The sequence below is a fragment of the Dendrobates tinctorius genome, unplaced genomic scaffold (assembly GCF_039654945.1).
Source record: "Dendrobates tinctorius isolate UK_male_01 unplaced genomic scaffold, ASM3965494v1 ptg000011l, whole genome shotgun sequence".
NCBI lineage: Eukaryota > Metazoa > Chordata > Amphibia > Anura > Dendrobatidae > Dendrobates > Dendrobates tinctorius.
The window spans coordinates 78,598,923-78,626,241 of NW_027361679.1; the positions used below are offsets into that span (position 1 = coordinate 78,598,923).

Consider the following 27,319-nt stretch of genomic DNA (forward strand, 5'->3'; position numbering starts at 1 on the left):
TGTCTCTGCTGGATAACAGGCTGTATGGTCCCATCATGCAATCATGCAGCCTGCCATCTAGATGTAGCAGAGCTAGACCCGTCATGGGACAAATCATCTCTGTGGAAAGGTGAGGAATATTGTTGTCTGTTTTTTTAACTCTTTTGCAGAAGACAATGGCGTACGTGGAATGGGCGAGGATCCGTGGCAAGCCTGGATTCTCACATTAAAACTTTTTCTTTTCAGGTCAACGGGGGTTAATAGTGTTGTTTTCCTTTTACATAGTCTGTCATACTTTCCCTTTGTGTTGTATTAGTACAGCGGTGGGACCAGTGTCCTCACTTGCCAATTCTCTGCTTAGGGATAGGTGCAGGGCAAGCAAGGGCTTAGGTATCCTGCTCGGCGACAGTTTGAAAAAACCTGTATAGGGACATCAGGGAGATCAGGGCACATCCTTAGGAGAATGCAGGAGGTGTCCATTTCCCCGTTCCCTATCGCAGGTCCCACCGTTGTAATTGTGTCCCCGGTGTTCCCTTGTTTGTTGTGCTGTTGGTGACCGACCTACTGTTGGGTCATTTCATACCTGGTCAGTCACTTTCATGACATTAACATCGACCTTCCCATTTTTTCTGGTGAGCCATGGCCCAAATGCAGGCTTTTGCCCAACTTCTTCAGACTCTCACCACTGAGTTTAAGGAGCTGCGTGGTGAGGTGGTGCAGCAGCTGTAGCAGTTGTTGGGGTTCTGGGCCTCGGCTCAGGTACAGGCTCAACCTGACAGGTTCTCTGGTGGGAGAGATACATTTTTGGTTTTAAGGAGGCCTGCAAGCTATACTTCAGGCTCTGCCCTCGTTCATCAGGGAGTGAGGAACAGCGGGTGGGAATCATTGTTTCCCTTCTTAAGGGTGATCCCTGTTATGAATGGGTCACCGAGGAGGAAAAACCCTAAACAAGCTAAGCCCCAGAAAAACCAGAGAGGTTGGTAACTATGCAGATTGCAGATCCCTGATCCTAACCACACAACTAGCAGCAGCCGTGGAGCGTACCTACGATGAACCTAGATGCCTCGTCACGGCCAGAGGACTAAATAAGTCTAAAGCAAGAAAAGGGGAAAACTAACTTCCCCAGGGCAGACCCCAATGGAATAGACAGCCCCCACACATGTATTGATGGTGAAACAAGATGAAAACACAAACACAGGCAGGAAAATAGGCTGAGGAAGCGATGGGGCCCAAACTAACTAGAAAGGAAAGGAAAGGAAAGACACTGACTGCAATCTGCCCAAAACCCTACAAAATAATGTCCAACACTTCTGATAACAAAATTAACCCTGAAGTCACTAGACTTCTCCCACTATATCAGCACTCTGAAATATTCTGAGACAGAGCAAAAAGAGGCCAATCTAATAAGAGACAAAAAGCAAATTGGCAAATACAGATAAACAAGAGTGGAAATTCAGCACAGCCCCAGCCGGGGCTGGCTGACCACACAAAAAACTGAATAGAACAACAAAATCAAGTGTGAACATTAGCAGAAAAACTTAGCTTGAGCTGACTGGAACAGAGCTGAGAACCAAGACCTGACAAGCAGAAGGAATCACCAGTACCAGAGTAGGGCATCAGCTGTCTTAAAACCAATCTGAGATTCCTGAGGTCCAATCGTCATCCTCATTATCAGGTGGCAGATCTCTACTGATTAAATCAGCCTCACTACCTCCTGTTACCACCAGAGGGAGCCTGGAAGGAGAACTCACAACTGGTAGACCAGAAAATGAACTCACAACAGATCCCCAATCCTAGGCCTTCTCCCTGCCGACAGTTCTCTAAGGTCAGTGGGCAGGTTTTTTGAGGCTCTGGCACTGGTGTATGGAGATCCTGATGGTGTCACCCTGGCGGAATCCTGACTTCATAAAATCAAGCAGGGGGGCCAGCCGGCTGAGCAGTACTGCTCGGAGTTCAGGAGGTGGGCCACTGACACTCAGTGAAATGACCCTGCCCTTAGGAGCAATTTCGTGCAGGGTCTGTCCCCAAAGTTGCAGGATACTTTTGTACAGTATGCCGCCCCCAGGTTGATGGAGGCCGCCATGTCCCTTGCCATCCGGGTGGAGAGACGCTTGAGGGAGAGGCATACACCAAATATGCCCCTGTATTCCTTGCTAGGGATCAGGACATTCCTAAGCAGGAGGACGAACCCATGCAGGTGGGAGGAGTCGCTTCCCAAATGGGGTTGCCTGCGGTTCCCCGTGGAGTGAGGGCATGTTTTTACTGTGGGCAAACCGGTCATTTTATCAATGTCTGCCCAGCGTGCGCCAAACTATCTGCACCATCTAAAAAGCCGCATCCCCCTGGTCGTGTGGAGGGAGGCGACCAGGGTGTGTATATTTCGTACGTTTCCTCATCTCAGTGTACCTTACCTGCTGAGGTGGTTGTTGGTGGGGTAACTGAGAATATATCGGTGCTTGTGAACAGTGGAGCAGGAGTCAATTTGGTGGATGCTCACTATTTCCAGACCTATGGCCTGAGGTGTAGGATGCTAGCGAGACCCCTAAGCGTCCAGGCCATTAACTCTGTCCCACTCAGCCAGGGGAGGGTTACCCAAGTTGTAGACAATATACATCTGCGTATAGAGACTTGTCATGAGGAGTCCCTGTCGTGCTACGTCTTGGAGGGTATGTCAACTCCCATACTCTTAGGACTCCCTTGGTTGAAAAAACACAACCCGGTCATAGATTGGCAGTCCAGGGAAGTAGTCAGCTGGGGTCAATCGTGTAATAACTGCTGCCTGGGAGCTACAATCTCTGCCGTCCTTCTACAACCTACCCCTTTTTCTCCAGTGGGGGCAGCAGAGGTGCTGCCAGGGAGTAGGGGCAAGTCTTAACCCTCACCACAAACTAACCCTGTGTGTCGGAGTCCTCGTAGGAGGAGGGGTCAGGGGAGGGTGGTGGTCCCTTCTAAGCATAGTGGGGGTATGAGTGTGGTGGGGACGCCTCTGTTGTCTGTTCGGTAAAGAGTTCACCATCTTGTGGTAAACGTGTGCGTGGCAATAAATGTCCAGGTCCGGACCTGTGTGTGAATGAGTACGTATGGGTGTCCACCAAAAATATCCCGTGGAAGTGTGCTGCTGGGGTCTGGAGTTCTCGGGTGATCGGGCCGTATCGGGTGTCGGACATTCTTGGCCCAGGGACTTACCATATGGAGTTACCTCCAGTTTTGCCCGTAAACAACTAATTCCCCAGGTCGGCGCTCTGGAGATTTGTGGCGCCTCCGGAGCATACGTTATTGTCACTTCCATCAGTCTGCGTTTGCCATATACCTGAGGGTCAGGGTACTGCCAAGGTGAACTCTGATGGACTGAGGCGTCCTCATAATAGATTGTTTTCTGGTGAGGTCCGGTCTTGAGGGGCCAGAGGCCCCTCAATGAAGGGGAGGTACTGTCACGATCCATTTTTTAATCAGTGGCAGATCTGGATTCTCACATTAAAACTTTTTTCCTTTCAGGTCATCTGGGGTTAATGTCAGTTTTTTATCCCCTGGTGGTCGCTGGTGTAATTACATTGCTGCTCAGTTTTCTGATGCAGGTGGTGACCACTCCCACCTTCCTTCAAAAGGTCACCTGATGCATCAGCTGACCGTCGGTGTTAGAGTTCATTCTGCAGTGACCATGCTGGGAGAAGGAGCTTGCTGGGAGCAGTTGTTCATCAGCTGAGTCCAGTGTTTTTGGTGTTTCATTCCTGCTGTGCTTTGCAGCAGAGAGCTAAGTGTTGTTTTCCTTTACCTTAATCTGTCATACTTTTCCTTTGTGTTGTATTAGTGGAGCGGTGGAACCAGTGCCCTCACTTGCTAATTCTCTACTTAGGGATAGGTACAGGGCAAGCGAGGTCTTAGGTATCCTGCTCAGCGACAGGTTGAAAAAACCTGTATAGGGACGTCAGGGAGATCAGGGCACATCCTTAGGAGAGTGCAGGAAGTGTCCATTTCCCGTTCCCTATCACAGGGCCCACCATTGTAATTGTGTCCCCGGTGTTCCCTTGTTTGTTGTGCTGTTGGTGACCGACCTACTGTTGGGCCGTTTCATACCAGGTCAGTCACTTTTGTGACAATGGTTTATTTATTATTATTACTTTTTATTTGTATAGCACCATTAATTCCAAGGTGCTGTACATGAGACCGGGTTACATCAAAATACAGATATTACTTAAACAAACTAACAATGACAGAGTAGTGCGGAGGGAAGAGGACCCTGCCCTTGAAGGCTTACATTCTACAGGATTATGGGGAAGGATACAGTAGGTCGGGGGTTGCAGTAGCTCCGATGGTGTTGAGTTGGCCGCATGGTCATTACAGGTTGTAAGCTTTTTATGAAGAGATGGGTTTTCAGGTTCCATTTGAAGGATCCAAATGTGGTGGATAACTGGGCATGTTGGGGCACAGAATTCCAGAGGATGGGGGATAATCAGGAGAAATCTTGGAGGCCATTGGGTGAGGAGCGAATAAGCATGGAGGAGAGAAGGAGGTCTTGGGAGGACCGGAGATTATGTGAGGGAAGATATTGATAGATTAGTTCAGAAATATACGGAGGAGAAAGGTTATGGATGGCTTTGTAGGTCAGTGTTAGTAGTTTAAACTGGATACGCTGGGAAATTGGGAGCCAGTGAAGAGATTTGCAAAGAGGGGAAGCAGGAATGTAGCGAGGGGAGAGATTAATTAGTCAGGCAGCAGAGTTAGGGACAGACTGGAGGGGTGCAAGAGTGTTAGAAGGTAGGCCACAGAGGAGACTAATGGCTATATCTTTTTTCTCATGTGCATTTCCTTATTAACCCCTTCCTGACATCAGATGTACTATCCCGTCCATGGGACCCGGGCCCCCATGCCCATGGACGGGATAGTACGTCTAGCGCGATCAGCGGCGCCCACGTGGTGAGCGCCGCTGATCGCGGCCGGGTGTCAGCTGATTATCACAGCTGACACCCGGCACTATGTGTCAGGGGCGGTCACGGACCGCCCCCGACACGTTAACCCCTTGCACACCGCGATCAAACATGATCGCGGTGTACCGGGAGTTAAAGGGAAGCATTGGCAGGGAGGGGGCTCCCTCCGTGCTTCCCTGAGCCCCCCACGGCAGCGCAATGTGCAGCGCTGCTGCGGGGGACTCCTTTCCTCCAGGCCCCCGGATCCAAGATGGCGACGGGGGCCTTTGGGGGCCTGGAGGAAGCTGGCTTCCTTAGTGCCTGCAAAGCGCAGGCATGAGGATGCCTTGTGCACTGCCTGTGACAGATTGCTGATCTGTCACAGTGATCTGTGATGTGACAGATCAGCGATCTGTCACAGGACAGTGATGTCCCACCTGGGACTATGTAATAAAGTAAAAAAAAATGAAAAAAAAGTGTAAAAATAATTTTAAAAAAATCGCCAAATAAATTAGTAAAAAAAAAATAAAAATATTCCCCAATAAATTCATTTTTTGAAAATAAAAAAAACCCAAAACAATAAAAGTACACATATTAGGTATCGCCACGTCCATAACGACCCACCCTATAAAACTGTCCCATTAGTTAACCCCTTTAGCGAACCCCTTAAAAAATAAAAATAAAAAACGAAGCAAAAAATAATGATTTATTATCATACCGCCAAACAAAAAATGCAATAACGCGCGATCAAAAAGACGCATATAAACATCCATGGTACCACTGAAAACGTCATCTTGTCCCCCAAAAAACGAGCCACCACACAGCATCATCAGCAAAAAAATAAAAAAGTTATAGCTTGCAGAATAAAGCGATGCAAAAATAATTATTTTTTATATAAAATAGTTTTCATTGCATAAAACCGACAAAACATAAAAAAATGACCTAAATGAGGTATCGCTGTAACCGTACTTACCCGAAGAATAAAACCGCTTTATCAATTTTACCGCACGCGGAACGGTGTAAACGCACTCCCCCAAAAGAAATTCATGAAACGCTGGTTTTTGTTCATTCTGCGTCCCAAAAATCGGAATAAAAAGCGATCAAAAAATGTCACGAGCCCGAAAATGGTACCAATAAAAACGTCAACTCGTCCCGCAAAAAATAAGATCTCACATGACTCGGTGTGTCAAAATACGGAAAAATTATAGCTCTCAATATGTGGTGATGCAAAAACTATTTTTACAATAAAAAGCGTCTTTTAGCGTGCGACAGCTGCCAAAAATAAAAACTGCCATAAATAGTAAATCAAACCCCCCGTTATCACCCCCTTAGTTAGGGAAAAATAATAAAATTTAAAAAATGTATTTATTTCCATTTTTCCATTAGGGCTAGGGTTAGGGCTAGGGTTAGGGTTAGGGTTAGGGTTAGGGCTACGGTTAGGGCTAGGGTTAGGGCTAGGGTTAGGGCTTGGGTTAGGGTTGAGATTAGGGTTAGGGGTGTGTTGGGGTTCGGGTTGGAGTTAGAATTGGGGGTTTCCACTGTTTGGGCACATCAGGGGCTCTCCAAATGCAACATTGCGTCTAATCTCAATTCCAGCCAATTCTGAGTTGAAAAAGTCATATGGTGCTCCTTCCCTTCCAAGCTCTGCCATGCGCCCAAGCAGTGTTTTACCCCCACATGTAGGGTATCGGCCTACTCAGGACAAATTGCAAAACAATTTTTGGGGTCCAATTTCTCCTGTTACCCTTAGGAAAATAAAAAATTGGGGGCAAAAATATCATTTTTGTGGAAAAAAATGATTTTTTTTACTTTCACGTCCGAGCGTTATAAACTTCTGTGAAGCACTTGGGGGTTCAAAGTGCTCACCACTCATCTAGATAAGTTCCGTGGGGGGGTCTAGTGTCCAAAATGGGGTCACCTGTTGGGAGTTTCAATAGTTTAGGTACATCAGGGGCTCTCCAAACGCACATGACACCCGCAGACCATTCCATCAAAGTCTGCATTCCAAAATGGCACTGCTTCCCTTCCGAGCCCCGACGTGTGTCCATACAGTAGTTTTCTCCCACATATGGGGTGTCAGCGTACTCAGGACAAATTGGACAACAACTTTTGCGGTCCAATTTCTCCTGTTACCCTTGGGAAAATGAAAAAATTGGGGACTAATTGATCATGTTTGTGGAAAAAATACGATTTTTTTATTTTCATGCCCGGGCATTATAAACTTCTGTGAAGCCCTTGGGGGTTCAAAGTGCTCACCACACATCTAGATAAGTTCCTTAGGTGTTCTCGTTTCCAAAATGGGGTCATTTGTGGGTGTTTCCACTGTTTAGGTACATTAGGGGCTCTCCAAAGGCAACATGACACCCGCAGACCATTCCATCAAAGTCTGCATTCCAAAACGTCACTACTTCCCTTCCGAGCCCTGACGTGTGTCCATACAGTAGTTTTCTCCCACATATGGGGTGTCAGCTTACTTAGGACAAATTGGACAACAACTTTTGGGGTTCAATTTCTCCTGTTACCCTTGGGAAAATAAAAAAATTGGGGAATAATTGATCATGTTTGTGGAAAAAATACGATTTTTTTATTTTCATGCCCTGGCATTATAAACTTCTGTGAAGCCCTTGGGGGTTCAAAGTGCTCACCTCACATCTAGATAAGTTCCTTAGTGGGTCTAGTTTCCAAAATGGTGTCATTTGTGGGGGGTTTCCACTGTTTAGGTACATCAGGGGTTTTCCAATCGCAACATGGTCTCCGATCTCAATTCCAGCCAAAAACTTCAAATGGCGCTGCTTCCCTTCCGAGCTCTGCCATGCGCCCAAATAGTGGTTTACCCCCACATGTGGGGTATCAGCATACTCAGGACAAATTGCACAATAACTTTTAGGGTGCTGTTACCCTTGGAAAAATAAGAATTGAGGGTGAAAAGATCATTTTTGTGGAAAAAATATGATTTTTTAATTGTACGGCTTTATGTTATAAACTTCTGTGAAGCCCTTGGGGGTTCAAAGTTCTCACCACACATCTAGATAAGTTCCTTAGGGGGTCTAGTTTCCAAAATGGTGTCATTTGTGGGGGGTTTCCACTGTTTAGGTACATCAGGGGTTTTCCAATCGCAACATGGTCTCCGATCTCAATTCCAGCCTAAAACGTCAAATGGCGCTGCTTCCCTTCCGAGCTCTGCCATGCGCCCAAATAGTGGTTTACCCCACATGTGGGGTATCAGCATACTCAGGACAAATTGCACAATAACTTTTAGGGTGCTGTTACCCTTGGAAAAATAAGAATTGAGGGTGAAAAGATCATTTTTGTGGAAAAAATATGATTTTTTTAATTGTACGGCTTTATGTTATAAACTTCTGTGAAGCCCTTGGGGGTTCAAAGTTCTCACCACACATCTAGATAAGTTCCTTAGGGGGTCTAGTTTCCAAAATGGTGTCATTTGTGGGGGGTTTCCACTGTTTAGGTACATCAGGGACTCTCCAAACGTGACATGGCGTCCGATCTGAATTCCAGCCAATTTTGCATTGAAAAAGTCAAACGGCGCTCCTTCCATTCTGAGCTCTGCCATGCGCCGAAACAGTCGTTCCCCCCACAAATCAGGTATCAGCGTACTCAGGACAAATTGCACAATAACTTTTGCAGTCCGATTTCTCCTGTTACCCTTGGTAAAATAAAAAACATTGAACCTGAAGTATTTTTTTTGTGAAAAAAAGTTAGATGTTCATTTTTTTTTAAATATTCAAAAAAATTCCTGTGACGCACCTAAAGGGTTAATAAACTTCTTGAATGTGGTTTTGAGCACCTTAAGGGGTGCAGTTTTTAGAATGGTGTCACTTTTGGGTATTTTCTATCCTATAGACCCCTCAAAGTGGCTTCAAATGTGATGTGGTCCTAAAAATAAAATGGTGTTGTAAAAATGAGAAATCACTGGTCAACTTTTAACCCTTATAACTTCCTAACAAAAAAAAATTTTGGTTCCAAAATTGTGCTGATGTAAAGTAAACATGTGGGAAATGTTAGTTATCAAGTTTTTTGTGTGCCGTATCTCTGTGATTTAAGGGCATAAAAATTCAAAGTTGGAAAATTGCGAAATTTTCAAAATTTTTGCCAAATTTCCGTTTTTTTCACAAATAAACGCAAGTTATTTGAATGAAATTTTACCACTAACATGAAGTACAATATGTCACGAGAAAACAATGTCAGAATCACCTGGATCCATAGAAGCGTTCCAGAGTTATGACCTCATAAAGGGACAGTGGTCAGAATTGTAAAAATTGGCCCGGTCATGAACGTGTAAACCACCCTTGGGGGTGAAGGGGTTAAAAGAGTCTGTGTCATTCTTTCAATTAAAGGACTTTTTCTGTGTGTATGTGTTTTTATACGGTATGACTATGGAATTAGTAATGGGGGCATCTTATTGACACCTCTCCATTACTAACCTCAGGGCTTGATGTCACCTGACAATACAAATGTGACATCAACCACCTTCAACTATCACACCATTTGACACTGCTACAGGGCAAGTATGAAGAGCGAGGCTAAGTGTCAGATTTGTCACTTCTTAGAGATGCGCCTTTTCTGGGGCGGCTGAGAGCTTATGTTTTTAGCTTGGGGGGCCAGTATCCATGGCCCCTTCCTAGACTATTAATATCAGCCCGCAGCTGTCAGCATAACTTTGCCAGTTTTTAATTTTAGGGAGACCCTACGTCATTTTTTTCGGATCCCCCATTTTGATAGGCAGTAAAGGCTAAGTATACAGTTGTGAGCTGATGTTATTAGCCTTGGAAGCTCCATGGGTATTACCCCCTTCCCAGGCTAGAAACATCTTTCCCCACTCGTCGGCTTTTCCTCTGCTAGTTAAGAAAATTATGCGGGAGCCCATGCCATTTTTTTCAGAAAAATAATCTTTTAATAATTAAATACATGTACAGTAAGCTGCACACACACTGTACTAATTATATGTCACTGAAATCTGTATATCTACCTATTCTATTTGTATTTACTGTATGTAATCCATCTCTTATCATGTCGGCTCCTGCTATGATTTTACAGCAGCGGCTGCTGAATTGCCAGCTTTTCATCTATCTATGTAATATATATACATATATATGTGTGTGTGTCACTGACACCTAACATATTTTTCGGACTATAAGACGCACCCCAAATCTTGGGGTGGAAAATAGCAGAAAAAAGATTTTTATAAGATGGGGGTCCGTCTTATTGTCTGAATTTAAGGTTTCTTACCTGAGGGCCAGCGGTGGTAGAGCGGGGTCACAGGAGGCATGGTCCCTTCCTCAGGAAGGTGGCGGTGGCAGAAGTGGGGCAATTCTGCAGTCCCGGGGTGCGATGCAGTGGGTCCGGTGTCAGCGGTGAGGCAGAGCATGGAGCAGGGTCCCTTCCTCAGGATGCTGGTGGCAAAAATGTGGTGATGCCGCGGCCTGGTGACCACGACGAGCAGAGCCAAGTGCATAACAGGTTTCTTGGCGGCCATCTTCTTGAGGTCGCATGTGAACAACAGAGAGCAGACAGGTGCAACGTAGAGCAGGCAGGGGTAAGAGAGCAGGCAGGGGAAACAGTAGGCAGGGGCAAGAAAGCAGGCAATGGCAATAGAGCAGGCAGGGGCAACAAAGAACAGGTAAGGGCAACAGAGAGAAGGCAGGGTCAACAGAGAGCAGGCAGGCATATCAAAGAGCAGGTAGGGGCAACAGAGAAAAGGAAGGGGCAACAGAGAGAAAGCAGCCATATCAGAGAGCAATCAGGGGAAGCAGAGTAGCCAGAAGCAACGAAGAGCAGGCAGGGACAAGAGAGAGCTGGCAGATACAAGAGAGAGGAGGCAGCAGCAATAGAGAGCAGGCAGGAGCAACAGAGGGCATACAGACAGGGGCAACTGAGAGCAAGCAGGAATATCAGAGCAGACGGGTATCTGTGAGTATGTGTGCATGTGTATATACAATAGTACACAGGTATAGTAACATACATAGTAACATAGTAACATAGTTATTAAGGTTGAAGGAAGAATTTAAGTCCATCTAGTTCAACCCATATCCTATCCTAACTTGCCCTAACATGTTGATCCAGAGGAAGGCAAAAAAAACCCATGTGGCAAACAGTAAGCTTCACATTGGGGAAAAAAATTCCTTCCCGACTCCACATACGGCAATCAGACTATCTCCCTGGATCAACGCAATATTAAGGAAACTAGTGTATATACCCTGTAATATTTTACTTTTCAAGAAAGGCATCCAGTCCCTTCTTAAATTTTATTAGGGAATCACTCATTACAACATCATATGGCAGAGAGTTCCATAGTCTCACTGCTCTTACAGTAAAGAATCCGCGTCTGTGAGTATGCTTAAACCTCCTTTCCTCCAGACGTAGAGGATGCCCCCTTGTCCCCGTCACAGGTCTAAGAGTAAAAAGATCATTAGAAAGGTCTTTGTATTGTCCCCGCATATATTTATACATTGTAATAAGATCACCCCTAAGCCTTCGATTTTCCAACCTAAATAACCCCAAGTGTAATAACCTGTCTTGGTATTGCAGACCCCCTAGTTCCCTAATAACTTTGGGTGCTCTTCTCTGCACCCGCTCCAGTTCAGCTAAGTCTTTCTTATACACCGGAGACAAGAACTGTACACAGTATTCTAAGTGTGGTTGCACTAGTGACTTATCTAGAGGTAAAATTATGTTCTCCTCATGAGCATCTATGCCTCGTTTAATGCATCCCATTATTTTATTTGCCTTTGCAGCAGGTGACTGACACTGGCCACTAAATGTGAGTTTGTCGTCCACCCATACACCCAGGTCTTTTTTAGTGACAGTTTTGCCCAGTGTTTTACAATTAAGCACATAATTATACATCTTGTTCGTTCTACCCAAGTGCATGACCTTACATTTATCCCCATTAAAGCTCATTTGCCATTTATCAGCCCATGCTTCTAGTTTACATAAATCCTCCTGTAATATAAAATTGTCCTCCTCTGTATTGATTACCCTGCAGAATTTAGTGTCATCTGTAAATATTGAAATTCTACTCTCTATGCCCCCTACAAGGTCATTAATAAATATGTTAAAAAGAAGCGGGCCCAAAACTGACCCCTGTGGTACCCCACTGCTAACCGTGACTCAGTCCGAGTGTGCTCCATTAATAACCACCCTTTGTTTCCTATCCCTGAGCCAGCTCTTAACCCACCTACACATATTTTCCCCTATCCCCATTGTTCTCATTTTATGTATCAACCTTTTGTGTGGCACCATATCAAAAGCTTTTGAAAAGTCCATGTACACCACGTTCACTGCATTCCCTTGGTCCAGTCCTAAACTTACCTCTTCATAAAAGCTTATCAGATTAGTCTGACAGGAACGGTCCCTTGCAAACCCATGTTGATATTGGGTCATGAGGTTATTCTTCTCCAGATACTCCAGTATAGTATCTCTTAGAAAACCCTCCAGGATTTTACCCACAGTTGAGGTTAAACTTACTGGCCTATAATTTCCAAGTTCAGTTTTTGTCCCCTTTTTGAATATTGGCACCACATTTGCTATGCGCCATTCCTGTGGTACAGACCCTGTTATTATGGAATCTTTAAAGATTAAAAATAATGGTCTATCTATGACTGTGCTTAATTCCTGCAATACTCGGGGGTGTATCCCATTCGGGCCCAGGGATTTGTCAATTTTAGTGATTTTTAGACGCCGCCGTACTTCCTGCTGGGTTAAGCAGGTGACATTTAATGGAGAATTTTTATCCCTGATCATGTTATCCGTCTTGGGATTTTCTTGTGTAAATACTGTTGAAAAAAAGTCATTTAGCATATTGGCTTTTTCCTCATCCTCATCCACCATTTCACCCACACTATTTTTAAGGGGGCCAACACTATCATTTTTTAGCTTCTTACTATTTATGTAGTTAAAGAATATTTTGGGATTATTTTTACTTTCTCTGGCAATGAGTCTCTCTGTCTCAATCTTTGCTGTCTTGATTTGCTTTTTACAGAATTTATTTAATTTTCTGTATTTATTTAATGCCTCATCACTACCTACTTGCTTTAATTCTTTAAATGCTTTATTTTTATCTCTTATTGCACCCCTTACAGCTCTATTTAGCCATAGTGGTTTCCTCCTATTTCTAGCATGTTTATTCCCATATGGTATATATTGTGCACAGGTCCTATTCAGGATGCTAATAAACGTCTCCCATTTTCTTTGTGTATTTTTATGTCTCAGGATATCGTCCCAGTTAATTGCACCAAGATCATCTCTCATCCATTGGAAATTTGCCTTCCTGAAGTTTAGTGTCCTTGTAACCCCTCTACTACACATCTTATTAAAGGATACATGAAAACTTATTAATTTGTGATCACTATTACCCAAGTGACCCTCAACCCTTACATTTGATATGCGGTCTGGCCTGTTGGTTAATATTAGGTCTAGCAGTGCCCCCCCTCTTGTTGGGTCCTGAACCAGTTGTGAAAGGTAATTGTCTCTCATAGTTGTCAAAAACCTATTACCTTTGCTGGAACTGCAGGTTTCGGTTCCCCAATGTATTTCAGGGTAGTTGAAGTCTCCCATAATAATGACTTCTCCTTGAGTCGCAGCTTCATCTATTTGCTTTTTGAGGATATTCTCTGTTGCTTCCATTATTTTTGGAGACTTATAACAAACCCCTATCAGTAAATTATTATTTTTCCTCCCTCCCCTTATCTCTACCCACAGGGACTCTACATTTTCATTAGATTCATATATTTTATTACGAAGGATGAGTATTAAGGATGATTTTACATATAAACACACGCCTCCCCCTCGCTTATAAGTTCAGTCATTTCTGAACAGACTATAGCCCTGTAAATTAACCGCCAAGTCATGGCTCTTGTCCAGCCATGTCTCAGATATCCCCACCATGTCATAATTATGTTCCAACAACATTAACTCCAATTCCTCCATTTTGTTGGCGAGGCTTCTGGCATTAGTATACATGCACTTTATGTATCTCTCTTTACCTCTATTCTTTCTTAAATTATTAACTGTTCTAACCCCACCCCCCATGCCACTCCCACCCCCAATTTCATTATTTGTGCCCAGGTCTCTATCTGCACTGTCTTCCCCTCCTATAAAAGGAATACCCTCCCCCCAACCCTAGTTTAAACACTCCTCCAACCTTCTAGCCATTTTCCCCAGCACAGCTGCACCCTCCCCATTGAGGTGCAGCCGGTCCCTAGCGTAGAACCTGTAGCCAACTGAGAAGTCCTGAGCCACTTATTAACCTCCCTAATCTCCCGTTGCCTCTCTGGCATGGCACGTGGTAGAGGAAGTATTTCCAAAAATACCACCTTGGAGGTCCTTGCTTTAAGCTTACAGCCTAATTCCCTGAAATCATCTTTAAGGACCTTCCACCTACCTCTAACTTTGTCATTTGTGTCAATGTGCACCATGACTGCTGGATCCTCACCAGCCCCTCCCAGTAATCTGTCAATTCGATCAGCGATGTGTCGGACTCGAGCGCCAGGTAGGCAGCACACTGTTCGACGATCCCTGTGTTTGTGACAGCTTGCCCTATCTGTTCCCCTAATAATTGAGTCTCCTACTACCAGAACCTGTCTGGCCTGCCCTGCTCTCCTATTTCCCCCCTTACTGGAGCAGACACTCCTTCGGCTTTCAGAGGACATGCCTTGCTGCAGCAGTGCTACTCCTGCACTAACACTCCCCTCATCTGCCAACTTAGCAAACTTATTGGGGTGTGCCAGATCAGGACTAGCCTCCCTGGTGCTCTTCCCTCTACCACGCCTTCTAACTGTCACCCAGCTAGCTGCTTCATTGTCCTGCAGCTCCAACCTAGCATCCCCCCCTCATCTATCCCATTGAGCGTCTGCTCAGTGAGCAGAAGACTCCTTTCCATATTGTCTATGGATCTCAGTGTTGCCAGCTGCACATTTAGATCCAGTATCTGGGCTTCCAAATGCACAACGTGCTCACATCTCGTACAGCAGTATGCACCCTCGACCGGCTGTTCAAGGATTTCATACATGCGGCAAGACGTGCACTGGATGGCATTGGCAATAGTGGAGCACATCCTAATGGGGATTGCACCAGACAAAAAGATAAGCAAAAATAAATAAAAATTATTTATAAAATATAACAGCAATTCAGTAATACCTCCCTTGGAAACTCCCTGAATCCAAAGTCACTGAATCACAAGTCACACACTTACCACAGTTCGCACTTATGCTCAGGTCACAGTCAGTTCGTTCACACTCGCTCAGGCAGAAGATTTAAAAGATTTTTTTTCCCTTTTACCAGCACACCAGCACACCACCCTGCTGCTCAATGCACTTCCAAAAGGAGTTGAGCCCCAACCAGCTGCCTCTTATAAACCCTTAATTATGAACTCCCACCCTTAATTAACCCCTTGTGAATATAGTTACACCTCAAGATTTAAATGCAATATAGTTAACACTTAAAAACACAGATAGTAAAATAAGAGATTAACCCTGTAGAAAGAAAAAATAGGTTAAACAAGCCCCCAAGCCCCCCAAAAATTGAACAGATAGAAAGCACTCAGCAACCTACCATTCAGCAACTCACACAGGTATTTGTTATAGGTTTTCCAAATACCTCTTCACTGAATCACAAGTCACACACTTTCCACAGTTCGCACTTACGCTCAGGTCACATTCAACTCGTTCAGACTCGCTCAGGCAGAAGATTTAAAAGATTTTTTTTCTTTTTTTCACTTTTACCAGCACACCACCCTGCTGCTCAATGCACTTCCAAAAGGAATATATTTTCTGTAGGAGGGAGAAAGGATCAGTGGTCAGCCTGGATTAATCAGAGCATCAGTGACAGAACACAGAGATTTAGTGTCTGTGCTGGGATCTCACTGGTCAGTGCAGTGTGGGGATGAGAAATCTGACGCTGCACTAATCAGCCAACACGGAGCTTCAGACTTACCATCACTAAATCTCAGCTACTAATCTCTGACAGGGCTGCCTCTTGTCACTGATGCTTAAATGACACAAATAGTTGGCTGAATTGGTGGACGTTGAGTACTTGCTGCAGGAGATAAGTGGAGATCCCAGCGCTGTGTGTGCTCTGTGCAGATATTTTGCACAGGCTGAAAGCTGGAGGCTGTACTAACTGGGAGGAGCCAAGCAGACAGGGAATCTGGTTCCGCACCATGCTGGGCTAAGGCTAAGTTCACATTAGCATTTCTGTGTGCAGCGTATCATCTGCATGTGCAAACACATGCAAAAACACATGCATGTTTATGCAGCAATTTTTATCCGTATCATCTTACGCATGACACCAAAAAAAGCTGCGTGTGCATGCACTTTTGCATGCGTTTGCGTTGTTTATGCGCATGCGTTCGATATTTCCAATGCTTTTCCAGTAGAATCCTTGACACCAGACACCCAATGGGCGTGTCTCATGGGATTTCTATATATAGACACACTGCACTGATGACATCCTCGACTTTTGCTGCTGTATCCATCTGCAAGATGGATCTTAGTGTGGAGAGCTTCATTCTTAATCTTGATTTGTCATTGAAATTGGCTGTTGCCTTTGCTGTAGCTTGTGAAGAAGAAAGAAGAAGAGAAAGATGGAGAAGACGTCATCGCTATTGGCAACACCCCATCGTTGAAGTCCAAGAGAGCCGTGGAGCCTACCACTTGTTGTGCACAGAGCTGTGAGAAAACCCTGAGAATTTTTTCGAGTATACGAGAATGTTGGAATAGAGCTTCCATGACTTGCTGCTACGTGTCCGAGGATCCATCACCAGGCAGCACACAGCTATGTCGAGCAATTCCTGCTGAGGAACGTCTTTTGGTGACCCTGAGGTACGTAATTTTGAAAAAGAAACACCTGACATTAATATGATTGTTCTAAAAGTCATGTACTGATTTTTTTCCCCATTTTCTGTTCGGTAGATTCCTGGCTACTGGAGAGACCTTATCATCTCTGCATTTTCAATTCTGGATTGGAGTGTCCACGCTTTCTGGGATTGTTGGAGACACCTGCTGTGCTTTATGTGACGTTCTGCATGAAGAATTCCTCCCCCAACCCACAACTGAACTCTGGCTGGAAAATACTGCAAAATTCCAGGACATTTGTAATTTTCCAAACTGTTTGGAGGCTGTGGACGGCAAACACATTCGGATTATGAAACCTGCTGGAAATGGATCTGAGTATTTCAATTACAAAAAATACTTTTCAATTGTTCTCATGGCAATTGCAGATGCTGACTGTCGATTTGTCGCTGTGGACGTTGGCTCGTTTGAATGAGGAAATGACTCACAGACTTTCAAAAATGCTGACATGGGTCAACGTTTGTATGGGAATAATTGCAATTTTCCACAGCCACGAACACTGAAGGACTGCCAATGCCATTTTTTGTGGTTGGGATGAGGCGTTTCAAATGTGTGCCAACCTCATAAAACCATACTCAAGTCGGGACTTGAATCACACCAAAAGGATTTACAACTACCGACTGACAAGGGCACAAAGAACTGTGGAGTGTGCCTTTGGATTGCTGGTATCTAAATGGTGCATTTTGGGAACAGCCATCAATCTAAAAATTGAGACAATTGATGAGGTTGTGAAAGCATGTGTTGTTCTGTACAATTACATCCTGGTGAAAGAGCGACACCACTTAGAACTTGAGGAACCTGCTACTACCACATTGCAGGATTACCAAGATCACCCTCTGAGGACTACAGTGGAAGTTACCCAAATGAGGGATAAAATTGCTTTGTTTCAGATATTGGACGTGTATCACGAAACAATCACTGACCTCCGGGAGACCAGTCAAAGAAAACACTGCGGCAGGCGGCAAAGGCGCTCAATCACAATGAAATCCTAGGTGCAATGCTCCCTGGGAAATACGAATATGAAAATAAAGTCTGCGGAGCCTCATTTAAGAGTCTCATACACAGGACTAGCCAGATCTTCCTCCAGGGAAGGGGCAACACCCCGAAACAGCTGCCTGTGGATGGATACCTGGCCTTGGTATTTCCCTTGTCATATCTGTAAACTCGTAAAGAGCTGGATATTGACTTAAAGGGCCACTTAATATGGTGGTAATGGTGGTTTCCGAAAGGAGCCACCCCTTGGCTGGGTCCTTCCCTGGAGGAAGATCTGGCTATTCCCGTGTTTCTGACTATTCCCTCTTAAATGAGGCTCCACGGACTTTATTTGAACATATTGGACGTTATACCATACAAAGAGAAACAGTGCAAAAAGTCCAGCGTACATATGGGTAAAAGTACAAATCTTTATTGAAATACCAAGTGCAGTAAAATTGGGGAATAAAAAAAGTGACACTACAGAAAGAGGCAATGTAATGCTGAACAACACACCTCAACATAATTCATATGATGGGTAAAGTGAACCTCTGGCAGGGTAGGTGATGACATATATAAACAGAGAAAGTTACGCTAATGTGAAAGATACGCTAATGTGAAACTAACCTAAAGAAGGTAATTATGCATGTGTGCCTGCATACACTGAGACACAGACACTGTATGTACCAGCAAAATAATCTTTATTTAAAATAGAAACTTGCAGATCAAGGGATTTGGGGCATTGCACTTCTGATTCGAGGCACAAGCCTCAAAGCAAATAGCCTAGAAATGCCAGTGGTGTACCCTGTGCACTGCACCGCTGGACTGCTCTGCTACCCAAACCCGCAAAGCTCCCCCTGCAGGCGCTAGTTGTGAGGTGATGGCGTGCGTGCCCACAGGCAGGGCTCTCTCTGACGCATGCCATAGGTGCGCCACCACTGACCTAGACGCTCAGCTGTGAGAGTTTTTTTTTAAACTGTTATCGCGCTCAGAAAATCTCTTTAGCTGAACTAAATAGCTAACACATTAAAGTTGTCACTTTGTTATACGTATATATAAAGACATACATTTTATGAGCTAATTAAACTTACCAGTGCACTACCCATAAAGAGTCTTCTCAGTGTTCATAAAGGTGTGTCACTTCTGGTCAATGCAATGTCAAGACCTGGGAATCAAATCGGCCATCACATAATCCTAAAGTCCTTCCTTCAAAGCACATACCCATGATCTACGATCTAAGGCGCATACACATTACATGTTAAATGTACTGTAAGGCTAGGTTCAGATTTGCGGATGTCAGAGCTGCGGAGGGCTGCGTAGTTCCTCCGTGAAGCTCTGTCCACTGCCGCACCTCCTCCGTTCAGCTCCGCCTACGTCTGCATGCAACCTGCGTACCTATCTTTAACATTGGGTACGCAGGCTGTGCGGATCTATGCGGATGCGTCCGCATGCGTCGTTTCGACGGTGCGGAGACCGCAACAAAATGCAACATTGCGTTGGACGCAGACGTAGGTGGAGCTGAATGGAGGAGGTGCGGCAGTGGGCGGAGCTTTACAGAGGAACTACGCAGCCCTCCGCAGCTCTGACATCTGCAAATCTGAAACCAGCCTAACAGTTTTTTAGTGCACTTTTGCCGTATGGCAAATTTGGAGAATAATCACTGCATACTAAATGATGGAAATGCTCATTCAGCTACGGATATGATGGTCATCTTGACCTTGCAAGGACAAGAAGAAACATGGTCGACCCCTTGAAATAATTCTGTATTAGGTTTCTTTTCCAATTAATCGCAGAATATATCTTTCAGGACTCCTGAAGTAATTCCAATAATTCCAAAAAGGGATAAAAGATTGACAAGCCCGGAAGAAGGAAGCTCTGTATGTGAGTTATCAGGAACAGTCAGCTCTAAGCATTCCAGAAGAAGAAGAAGAAAGGTATATTAACATATTAGCATTGATACAATTTATTACAATAAAAAACATATATAAAATTACATCTTCAATATTCGCAATGCTCTTCAGATATCAGACTTGATGTCTAGAGTATGTTCACATAATTGTAATATTTCAAACTATAGAATATGTAATGGACTTTGTAACAGAAGTTCTAAATAATTAACCAAGTGAAAGTACTGAAAGTATAAAAGACATACAGTTCATTTTATTTTTGTTTGTAAAACTTCAATTCATTTTAGTATATAGTGACCATCCATACACATTCCCACCAGGATCAGTAAATAGGGTCTCCTTGTTCACAAGAAAGTTACTAGATGCTGGTCATGATAACACCATTATGATATGTGTTTCTGGCAAAAGTTTTTAAAAGGATTGTTTGTTTGGGACAATGTTTTCTTCCAGGCTCAGTTTTGATCATGAGAGCTCCAGCAATATTTATAGCTCAACTTTCCTATATAAATAAGTTATTCCCATCTGACTGATACATACAGGTACAAACAATACAAAAAAAAAGACAAGAAAATTAAACTAAATGTAATGGCACCTTTCATTATATCTGTAGCAGCTTGTCCAACCAGATGTTTAGATACCCATAATTTGCTGCTTTGTAAGCAAATGATCTTTTTTTTTTTTTTTTTATTAATTAGGGTATGCAGTCCAATGGTTTCAAACATCTTAACCTAAATCTATAGATAAGATTAAGAAAAAGTAGAGTAAATAGAAACTGTGGCATATTTTGTAAAGCATTATAAGAGTAACTAAGCTTACAATTTCTTTCTTAATTGTGAACTGACCAGCAATTTGTAATGCACTTCATTAGACGATTTTGATTAATTTTAGGTATACAACTATACATCAATGTGACCAGTTATTTTAAGGCTGGACATAATTCTGAGAAAAAATATTGTAAGTTTATTTGCTCTTTATCATTACTGAAGGATTTAGCAATTATTGAAAAACAAAGTCTTTTACATTTATTTACCTGACCGATAATAATAAGCAGAAATTAGCATCTAACACATGCCCTTTCTACAGGGCAAGAAATGGGATTCAAATGACCAGAAGAGCTCACATATTCAGGATTGTCAGGCAGACTATCATAGGTAAAGTGCATTTTATTATGTTTTTTTCTTAATCTTTTTAGATGTCTTTCTGTAACAGAATATATTTTGGACCCGATTTCTGAAAACTATTTCACTGGAATTCTGGTTTAAATTGCTTTGAAAAATCAAAACATTTTGGTACAGCTTTGTCAAAATGGGTGGAGCTCTGGTAGGATGGTGGCATGTGGGTGCCTAATGTTTCATAGTGACACAACTCACTTAAAGGAAACCTGTCACCAGTATTGGCCGATATAAGATACGGCCACCGCCTTTCAGGGCTTATCTACAGCATTCTATAATGCTATATAATAATATATAATATACCCCCTGACAGAAGTTATGTCGCTTATAACCTGATGTTAAATTCATCCATTGGTTGTATAAATTATTCTTTTGAAAGCTGAAACCCTCCGAAATATGGTTTAGGTTAAGAAAATAAATTGGCATCAATGCAGAAATATTGATCATTTAATGGACACAGAATGGTCAGATTTTGGCAAGACAAAAGTTTTGTCGGCCACAGAAAGTAATGTGATATTCAAACAAATAATTAACTTAAAATACAAATATATGTTGCATAACATTGGTGAATGAAGTTGTGGTGCTATTAGAGTCATATTTAACATTTTGTGTGACTTCCATGAGCTTGAAGGACTGCATGCGGTTCAACAATGATTCCTACAATTTATTAATGAAGTCATCAGGAATAGCAAAGAATGCAGTCTTACATGCCTCCCAGAGTTCATCTAGATCAGTGATGACGAACCTTTCTGAGACCGAGTGCCCAAACTGCAACCTAAAACCCAATTCTTTATGACAAAGTGCCACCAGGGCAATTTTGTGTAATGAAAAATGTGTAGTGGTCGTCTCAAGGTACTGCAGCGCTGCCCTCATTCAAAGTGAATGAGAACTACTCTGCAGCGCTGCACAGGAGAGTCAGCAGCGCTGCACAGGAGAGTCGTCAGCTGCCAACTCTCTTCCCTGTACAGCTCTTGCCGTCCCTAATCACTGATGACCAATTCTATTATGTAAACAATTCATTGATTTTAAACTTACCTTTGCAGTCTTCTCTTCTGTTCAGCAGGGGGGGCTTCAAGCTCATGTGTGCTTATCACACACTGAAACTGAGCCACTCACACTACCCTTTTCCAGACACAGCAGTTGTATTTATCTTTATGGGAAAAAATGCAGAATATTAGATAGATAGATAGATAGATAGATAGATAGATTTTAGCATGGAATGCAAGCAGATTTCACGCTGAAATTCACTGCTACATTTCACAGTGTGAATATCTCTAATCTCTAGCCACAGTCACACAAATGTGATAACACTTACTGTATCTGGCTGCTGCTGACTTCTGAATTCTGGCATGGAGATGGCTGGCTTGGGAAGCTGGCTGGCTTGCTGGCTTGTGGATAGCACCTGGAAAGAATGGCAGGCTAGGAGGCTTCACCGTGATCTGAAAAAGTATAAATATTTGCTGCGGCTCCACATTTGATAAAAACAAACAAAAAAAATAACAATATATATATATATATATATTCAAACAATGTAAAAAACATATAGCCAGCTCACCATAAAGGAGTTCCTCTTAATGCAATAGTCGGTGTTCACCTTATATTCTGCACGGATCCAGGCAGGGAGTATGCCCCAACAAATAGAAATATAAGAGAATTGGGATCCAGCAAAAAGATGAAAGTTCACCAGAATTATAAAATCTTCTTCTTTTAAAGAAGAATATATAATATATATATAAAAATTGCTGGGGGTCCAGGTGCTGAGATTGCTAACAGCTGACAAACTAGTAACAGGTACACACCTGCCCAATTAGAATGGTCCCACAGCCAGTAGTTATGTTCCCATCCTGAACCCATTCTTGTAGTAATATGCCCCATCATTGTCCCCTTCTTGTAGTAATGTGTCCCATCATGATCCTATTCATGCAGAAATATGCCCCATCATGATCCCCTTCAGTAGAAATATGCCTGTTATGAATGAGTCACCGTAGGAGGCAAAAACAGAAATACTAGCACAATCCAGAAAACCAGAGATGTTGGCAGCTATGGGATTGCAGACCCCTGAACCTATCAACAACTAGCAGTAGCCGTGGGGGGTTCCTACGGTGCCCTAGACCCCTCGATCACAGCCGGAGAACTAAATAGCCTAAAGACAGAAAGGGAAATCTAAACTGCCCCAGAGCAGACCCCAAAGCAATAGGCAGCCCCCAACATATAATGACAGTGAAGCAAGATGAAAAAACACTCACACAGATAGAAAGATAGGCTGTGCAAATAATGGGGCCCAAGCTAACTAATTAGGACAGGATAGAAAAGCTGCTGTCTGCAATACGCCAAAAACCCTATCAAAACAAGAGCCAACAGACTGATAGGGAAAAAAGCCCTGAAGACGCTAGGCTTCAAAAAGACTATATCAGTACTCAGGTATTTTCTGAAGACAGAGCAAAAAGGAATTCAGCTACCCCAGCAGGGAATGGCAGAAACCCAGAAAAACAAGGCAAAACAAAACCAAAACACAAATGCAAAAAGCAGAGCAGAAAACTTAGCTTTTGAGGAGCAGGAATCAGACTGGTCTCCTAGAATCCCTCTGAGAAATCACCAGCAAGGCAGAAGGGCGTCGGCTGCCTTATATCCAGTCAGCAATTCGTCACCCAGTCATCATCATCCTGCTCAGGTGCTTGGTAATCGGCCTCACTACTTTCCTTCACCAGAAGAGGGAGTTCATCAGACCTCAATGGTGAAGGGGAAAATGAACTCACAACAGTACCTCCCCCTTGAGGAGGGGTCACCGAACCCTCATCCACGCCACCAGGGCGATCAGGGTGAGCCCGATGAAAGGCACGCACCAATCTTTTGGCATGAATATCAGAGGCAGAGACCCAGGAATTATCCTCCTGACCATAACCCTTCCACTTAACCAAATACTGGAGTCTCCATCTAGCCAGACGGGAATCCAGTATCTTCTCTACCTCATATTCCATGTTACCTGCAACCAATACAGGGTCCGGAGGTGCCACCCAAGGAACAACTGGTTCAACAAACCTCTTCAACAAGGACTTATGAAACACATTATGGATTTTAAATGTGACAGGAAGAGCCAAACGAAAAGAGACCGGATTAATAATCTCCAAAATCTTGTAAGGTCCAATAAATCTAGGCTTAAACTTAGGAGAAGCCACCTTCATAGCGATATTTTTTGATGATAACCAAACCATATCACCAACCTTAAACTGGGGACCAATGGTCCTATGTCGGTTGGAAAACCGCTGGGCCTTTTCCTGGGAGAGAGATAACTTATCCACCACTTGGTCCCAGATCTGGTGCATTCTCTCCACCACAGTGTCAACACCTGGGCAGGCAGAAGGCTCCACCTGCCCTGAAGAAAATCGAGGCTGAAACCCAAAGTTACAAAAAAAAGGTGACATCAAAGTGGCAGAACTAGCTCTATTATTTAAAGCAAATTCGGCCAAGGGCAAAAATGAAACCCAATCATCCTGATCAGCGGAAATAAAACATCTCAAATACGACTCCAAGGTCTGGTTTGTTCTCTCCGTCTGCCCATTGGTCTGAGGGTGAAAAGCAGAGGAGAAGGACAACTGAATTCCCAGCTTGGAACAGAAAGTCCTCCAAAATCTAGACACAAACTGAACTCCTCTGTCAGATACAATGTTCTCAGGAATCCCGTGCAAGCGAACCACCTGTTGCAAAAACAGGGGCACCAACTCAGAGGAAGATGGCAAGTTAGGGAGTGGTACAAGATGAACCATCTTAGAGAACCTATCACAAATCACCCAAATAACAGTCATTCTCTGAGAGACAGGCATATCAGAGATGAAATCCATTGAAATATGGGTCCATGGCCTCCTGGGGACCGGCAAAGGCATCAACAACCCACTAGAGCGAGAACAAGGTTTTGACCGGGAGCAAGTCCCACAGGACTGCACAAAATTCCTGACATCACGAGACAAGGCGGGCAACCAAAAAGAGCGACTCACCAGATCTCTAGTACCAAAAATACCTGGATGACCAGCCAATGCAGAGCAATGAACTTCAGACATCACTCTCTTCTTCCACTGGTCAGGAACATACAACTTTCCACTGGGACAACGCTCAGGTTTGTCCTCCTGGAACTCTTCCAGAGCATGTCTCAAATCGGGCGAGATGGCAGAAAGAACTACCCCTTCGCCTAAGATGGTAGCAGGCTTGGTCACCACAGGAGAATCAGCAAAGAAACTCCTAGAGAGAGCGTTAGCCTTGACATTCTTAGTGCCAGGAAGAAAATAGACCACAAAATCAAAACGTGTAAAAAACAAGGCCCACCTAGCCTGTCTAGGGTTCAAGCGTTTGGCCGACTCCAGGTAAATCAAATTCTTGTGGTCAGTGAGGACCACGACTTGATGTTTAGCTCCCTCCAACCAATGTCTCCACTCCTCAAATGCCCATTTCATGGCTAACAGTTCCCGATTCCCCACATCATAGTTACGTTCAGATGGAGAGAACTTTCGGGAAAAGAAAGCACAGGGATTCATTTTAGATGTTACAGGATCCTTTTGGGACAAAACAGCTTCTGCACCAATCTCAGAAGCGTCCACCTCTACCTGGAACGGGAGTGAGACATCAGGTTGCCGCAAAACCGGGGCAGAAGTGAATCTTCGCTTCAGCTCCTGAAAGGAATAAACAGCCTCCGGAGACCAATTCAAGACATCAGCACCCTTCTTAGTCAGATCAGTCAATGGCTTGGCAATACTAGAAAATTTTGCTATAAATTTCCGATAAAAATTAGCAAAACCCAAAAACTTCTGGAGGGCCTTCAAAGAAGTGGGCTGAACCCAATCATAAATGGCCTGTACCTTGGCCGGGTCCATTTCAATAGTTGACAGAGACAAAATAAATCTCAAAAATGAAATCCTCTGTACCCCAAAAAGGCATTTCGATCCTTTGACATACAGGGAATTCTCCCTCAAGATCCGGAACACAGTCCGAACATGTTCCACATGAGAATCCCAATCCTTGGAGAAGATCAAAATATCATCCAGATAGATAATCAAAAATTTATCCACAAAGTCCCGCAAAATGTCGTTCATGAAGCACTGGAAGACAGAAGGGGCATTAGTGAGCCCAAAAGGCATCACCAGGTACTCAAAATGTCCCTCCGGAGTATTAAACGCCATCTTCCATTCATCCCCATGCTTAATGCGGATAAGATTATACGCCCCCCTGAGGTCAAGCTTGGTAAACCAGCAAGCACCTTTAACTCTGGAGAATAGATCCGAAATAGGGGTAACGGATACTGATATTTAATAGTAATTTTGTTGAGGGCACGATAATCAATACAAGGCCTTAATGAACCATCCTTTTTGGCCACGAAAAAAAAACCGGCACCTAAGGGTGAAGAGGATGGTCTAATATGACCCTTCTCCAACGCCTCCTTAATATAGGATCGCATAGCCTCGTGCTCGGGTACAGATACATTGAAGAGCCGACCCTTGGGAAATTTACACCCCGGGCTCAGTTCAATTGCACAGTCATAACTCCTATGAGGAGGCAAAGAAGCAGACTCATTCTCACTAAATACATCAAAAAAGTCCGCCAAATAGTCAGGAACATCATGCGACTGAGGAGAGGTGGAAAAAACCGGAGCCTCACTACAGGCACACCGACAACCCCAACTCACCACAGACACAGATTTCCAATCCAAAACTGGATTATGAATTTGCAACCAGGGAAACCCCAGAACAATGGTATCATGCAAATTATGCAACACCAAAAATCTGCAATTTTCTTGATGGTCTGGGGCGACCCGCATTACCACCTGGGTCCAAAACGGAGGTTTATTTTTCGCCAAAGGAGTAGCATCAATCCCCCTCAAAGGGATAGGCATCCGCAGAGGTGTCATTGGAAATCCACAACGTTTAGCAAAATCCAAGTCCATTAGGTTCAGGGCTGCTCCCGAATCCACAAAAGCCTTGGCGGAAAATGTGGACAGGGAGCAGATCAGAGTAATTGCCAGAAGAAACTTAGGTTGAACACCACCCACAGAAAACGTGTGTGCAAAACGTTTCTCTCGTTTAGGACAGACAGAAATAATATGCGAGGCATCTCCACAAAAAAAACACAGCTTATTACGCCTTCTGAACTCCTGACGTTGCTCCCTGGAAAAAACTCTATCACATTGCATAGGTTCAGACACTTGTTCAACAGGTGGCAACACCTCTCGTGCAGTCCTGCGTTCACGTAAACGCCGATCAACCTGAATGGCTAATGACATAGAATCGTCAAGACCAGAGGGAACAGGAAATCCCACCATAGTATCTTTTACGGCTTCTGACAAACCCTTCCGAAAGAGAGCTGCATTATCATTCCAGGTAGTAAGGACCGCCCACTTTCGGAATTTTTGACAGTACAATTCTGCAGAATCTCGACCCTGGCTCAATGCCAAAAGGGTCTTTTCAGCCTGATCAATAGCATTAGGTTCGTCATACAACAACCCCAAGGCTTGAAAAAATGTGTTCACATTAGTC

The 27,319-nt window shown here is 43.8% G+C and overlaps 1 protein-coding gene across 1 annotated transcript in view; it reads left to right on the forward strand.

Moving 5' to 3' along the window:
• The window catches only part of LOC141048148 (uncharacterized), a 217,609-nt gene that overhangs the window by 75,311 nt on the left and 114,979 nt on the right, over positions 1 to 27,319 (forward strand). Inside the window, exons 8-9 of the mRNA XM_073543592.1 lie at positions 19,530 to 19,656; positions 20,713 to 20,780. Of these exons, the coding sequence (XP_073399693.1) occupies positions 19,530 to 19,656; positions 20,713 to 20,780 (195 nt within the window). The remainder of the gene's footprint in view (positions 1 to 19,529; positions 19,657 to 20,712; positions 20,781 to 27,319) is intronic.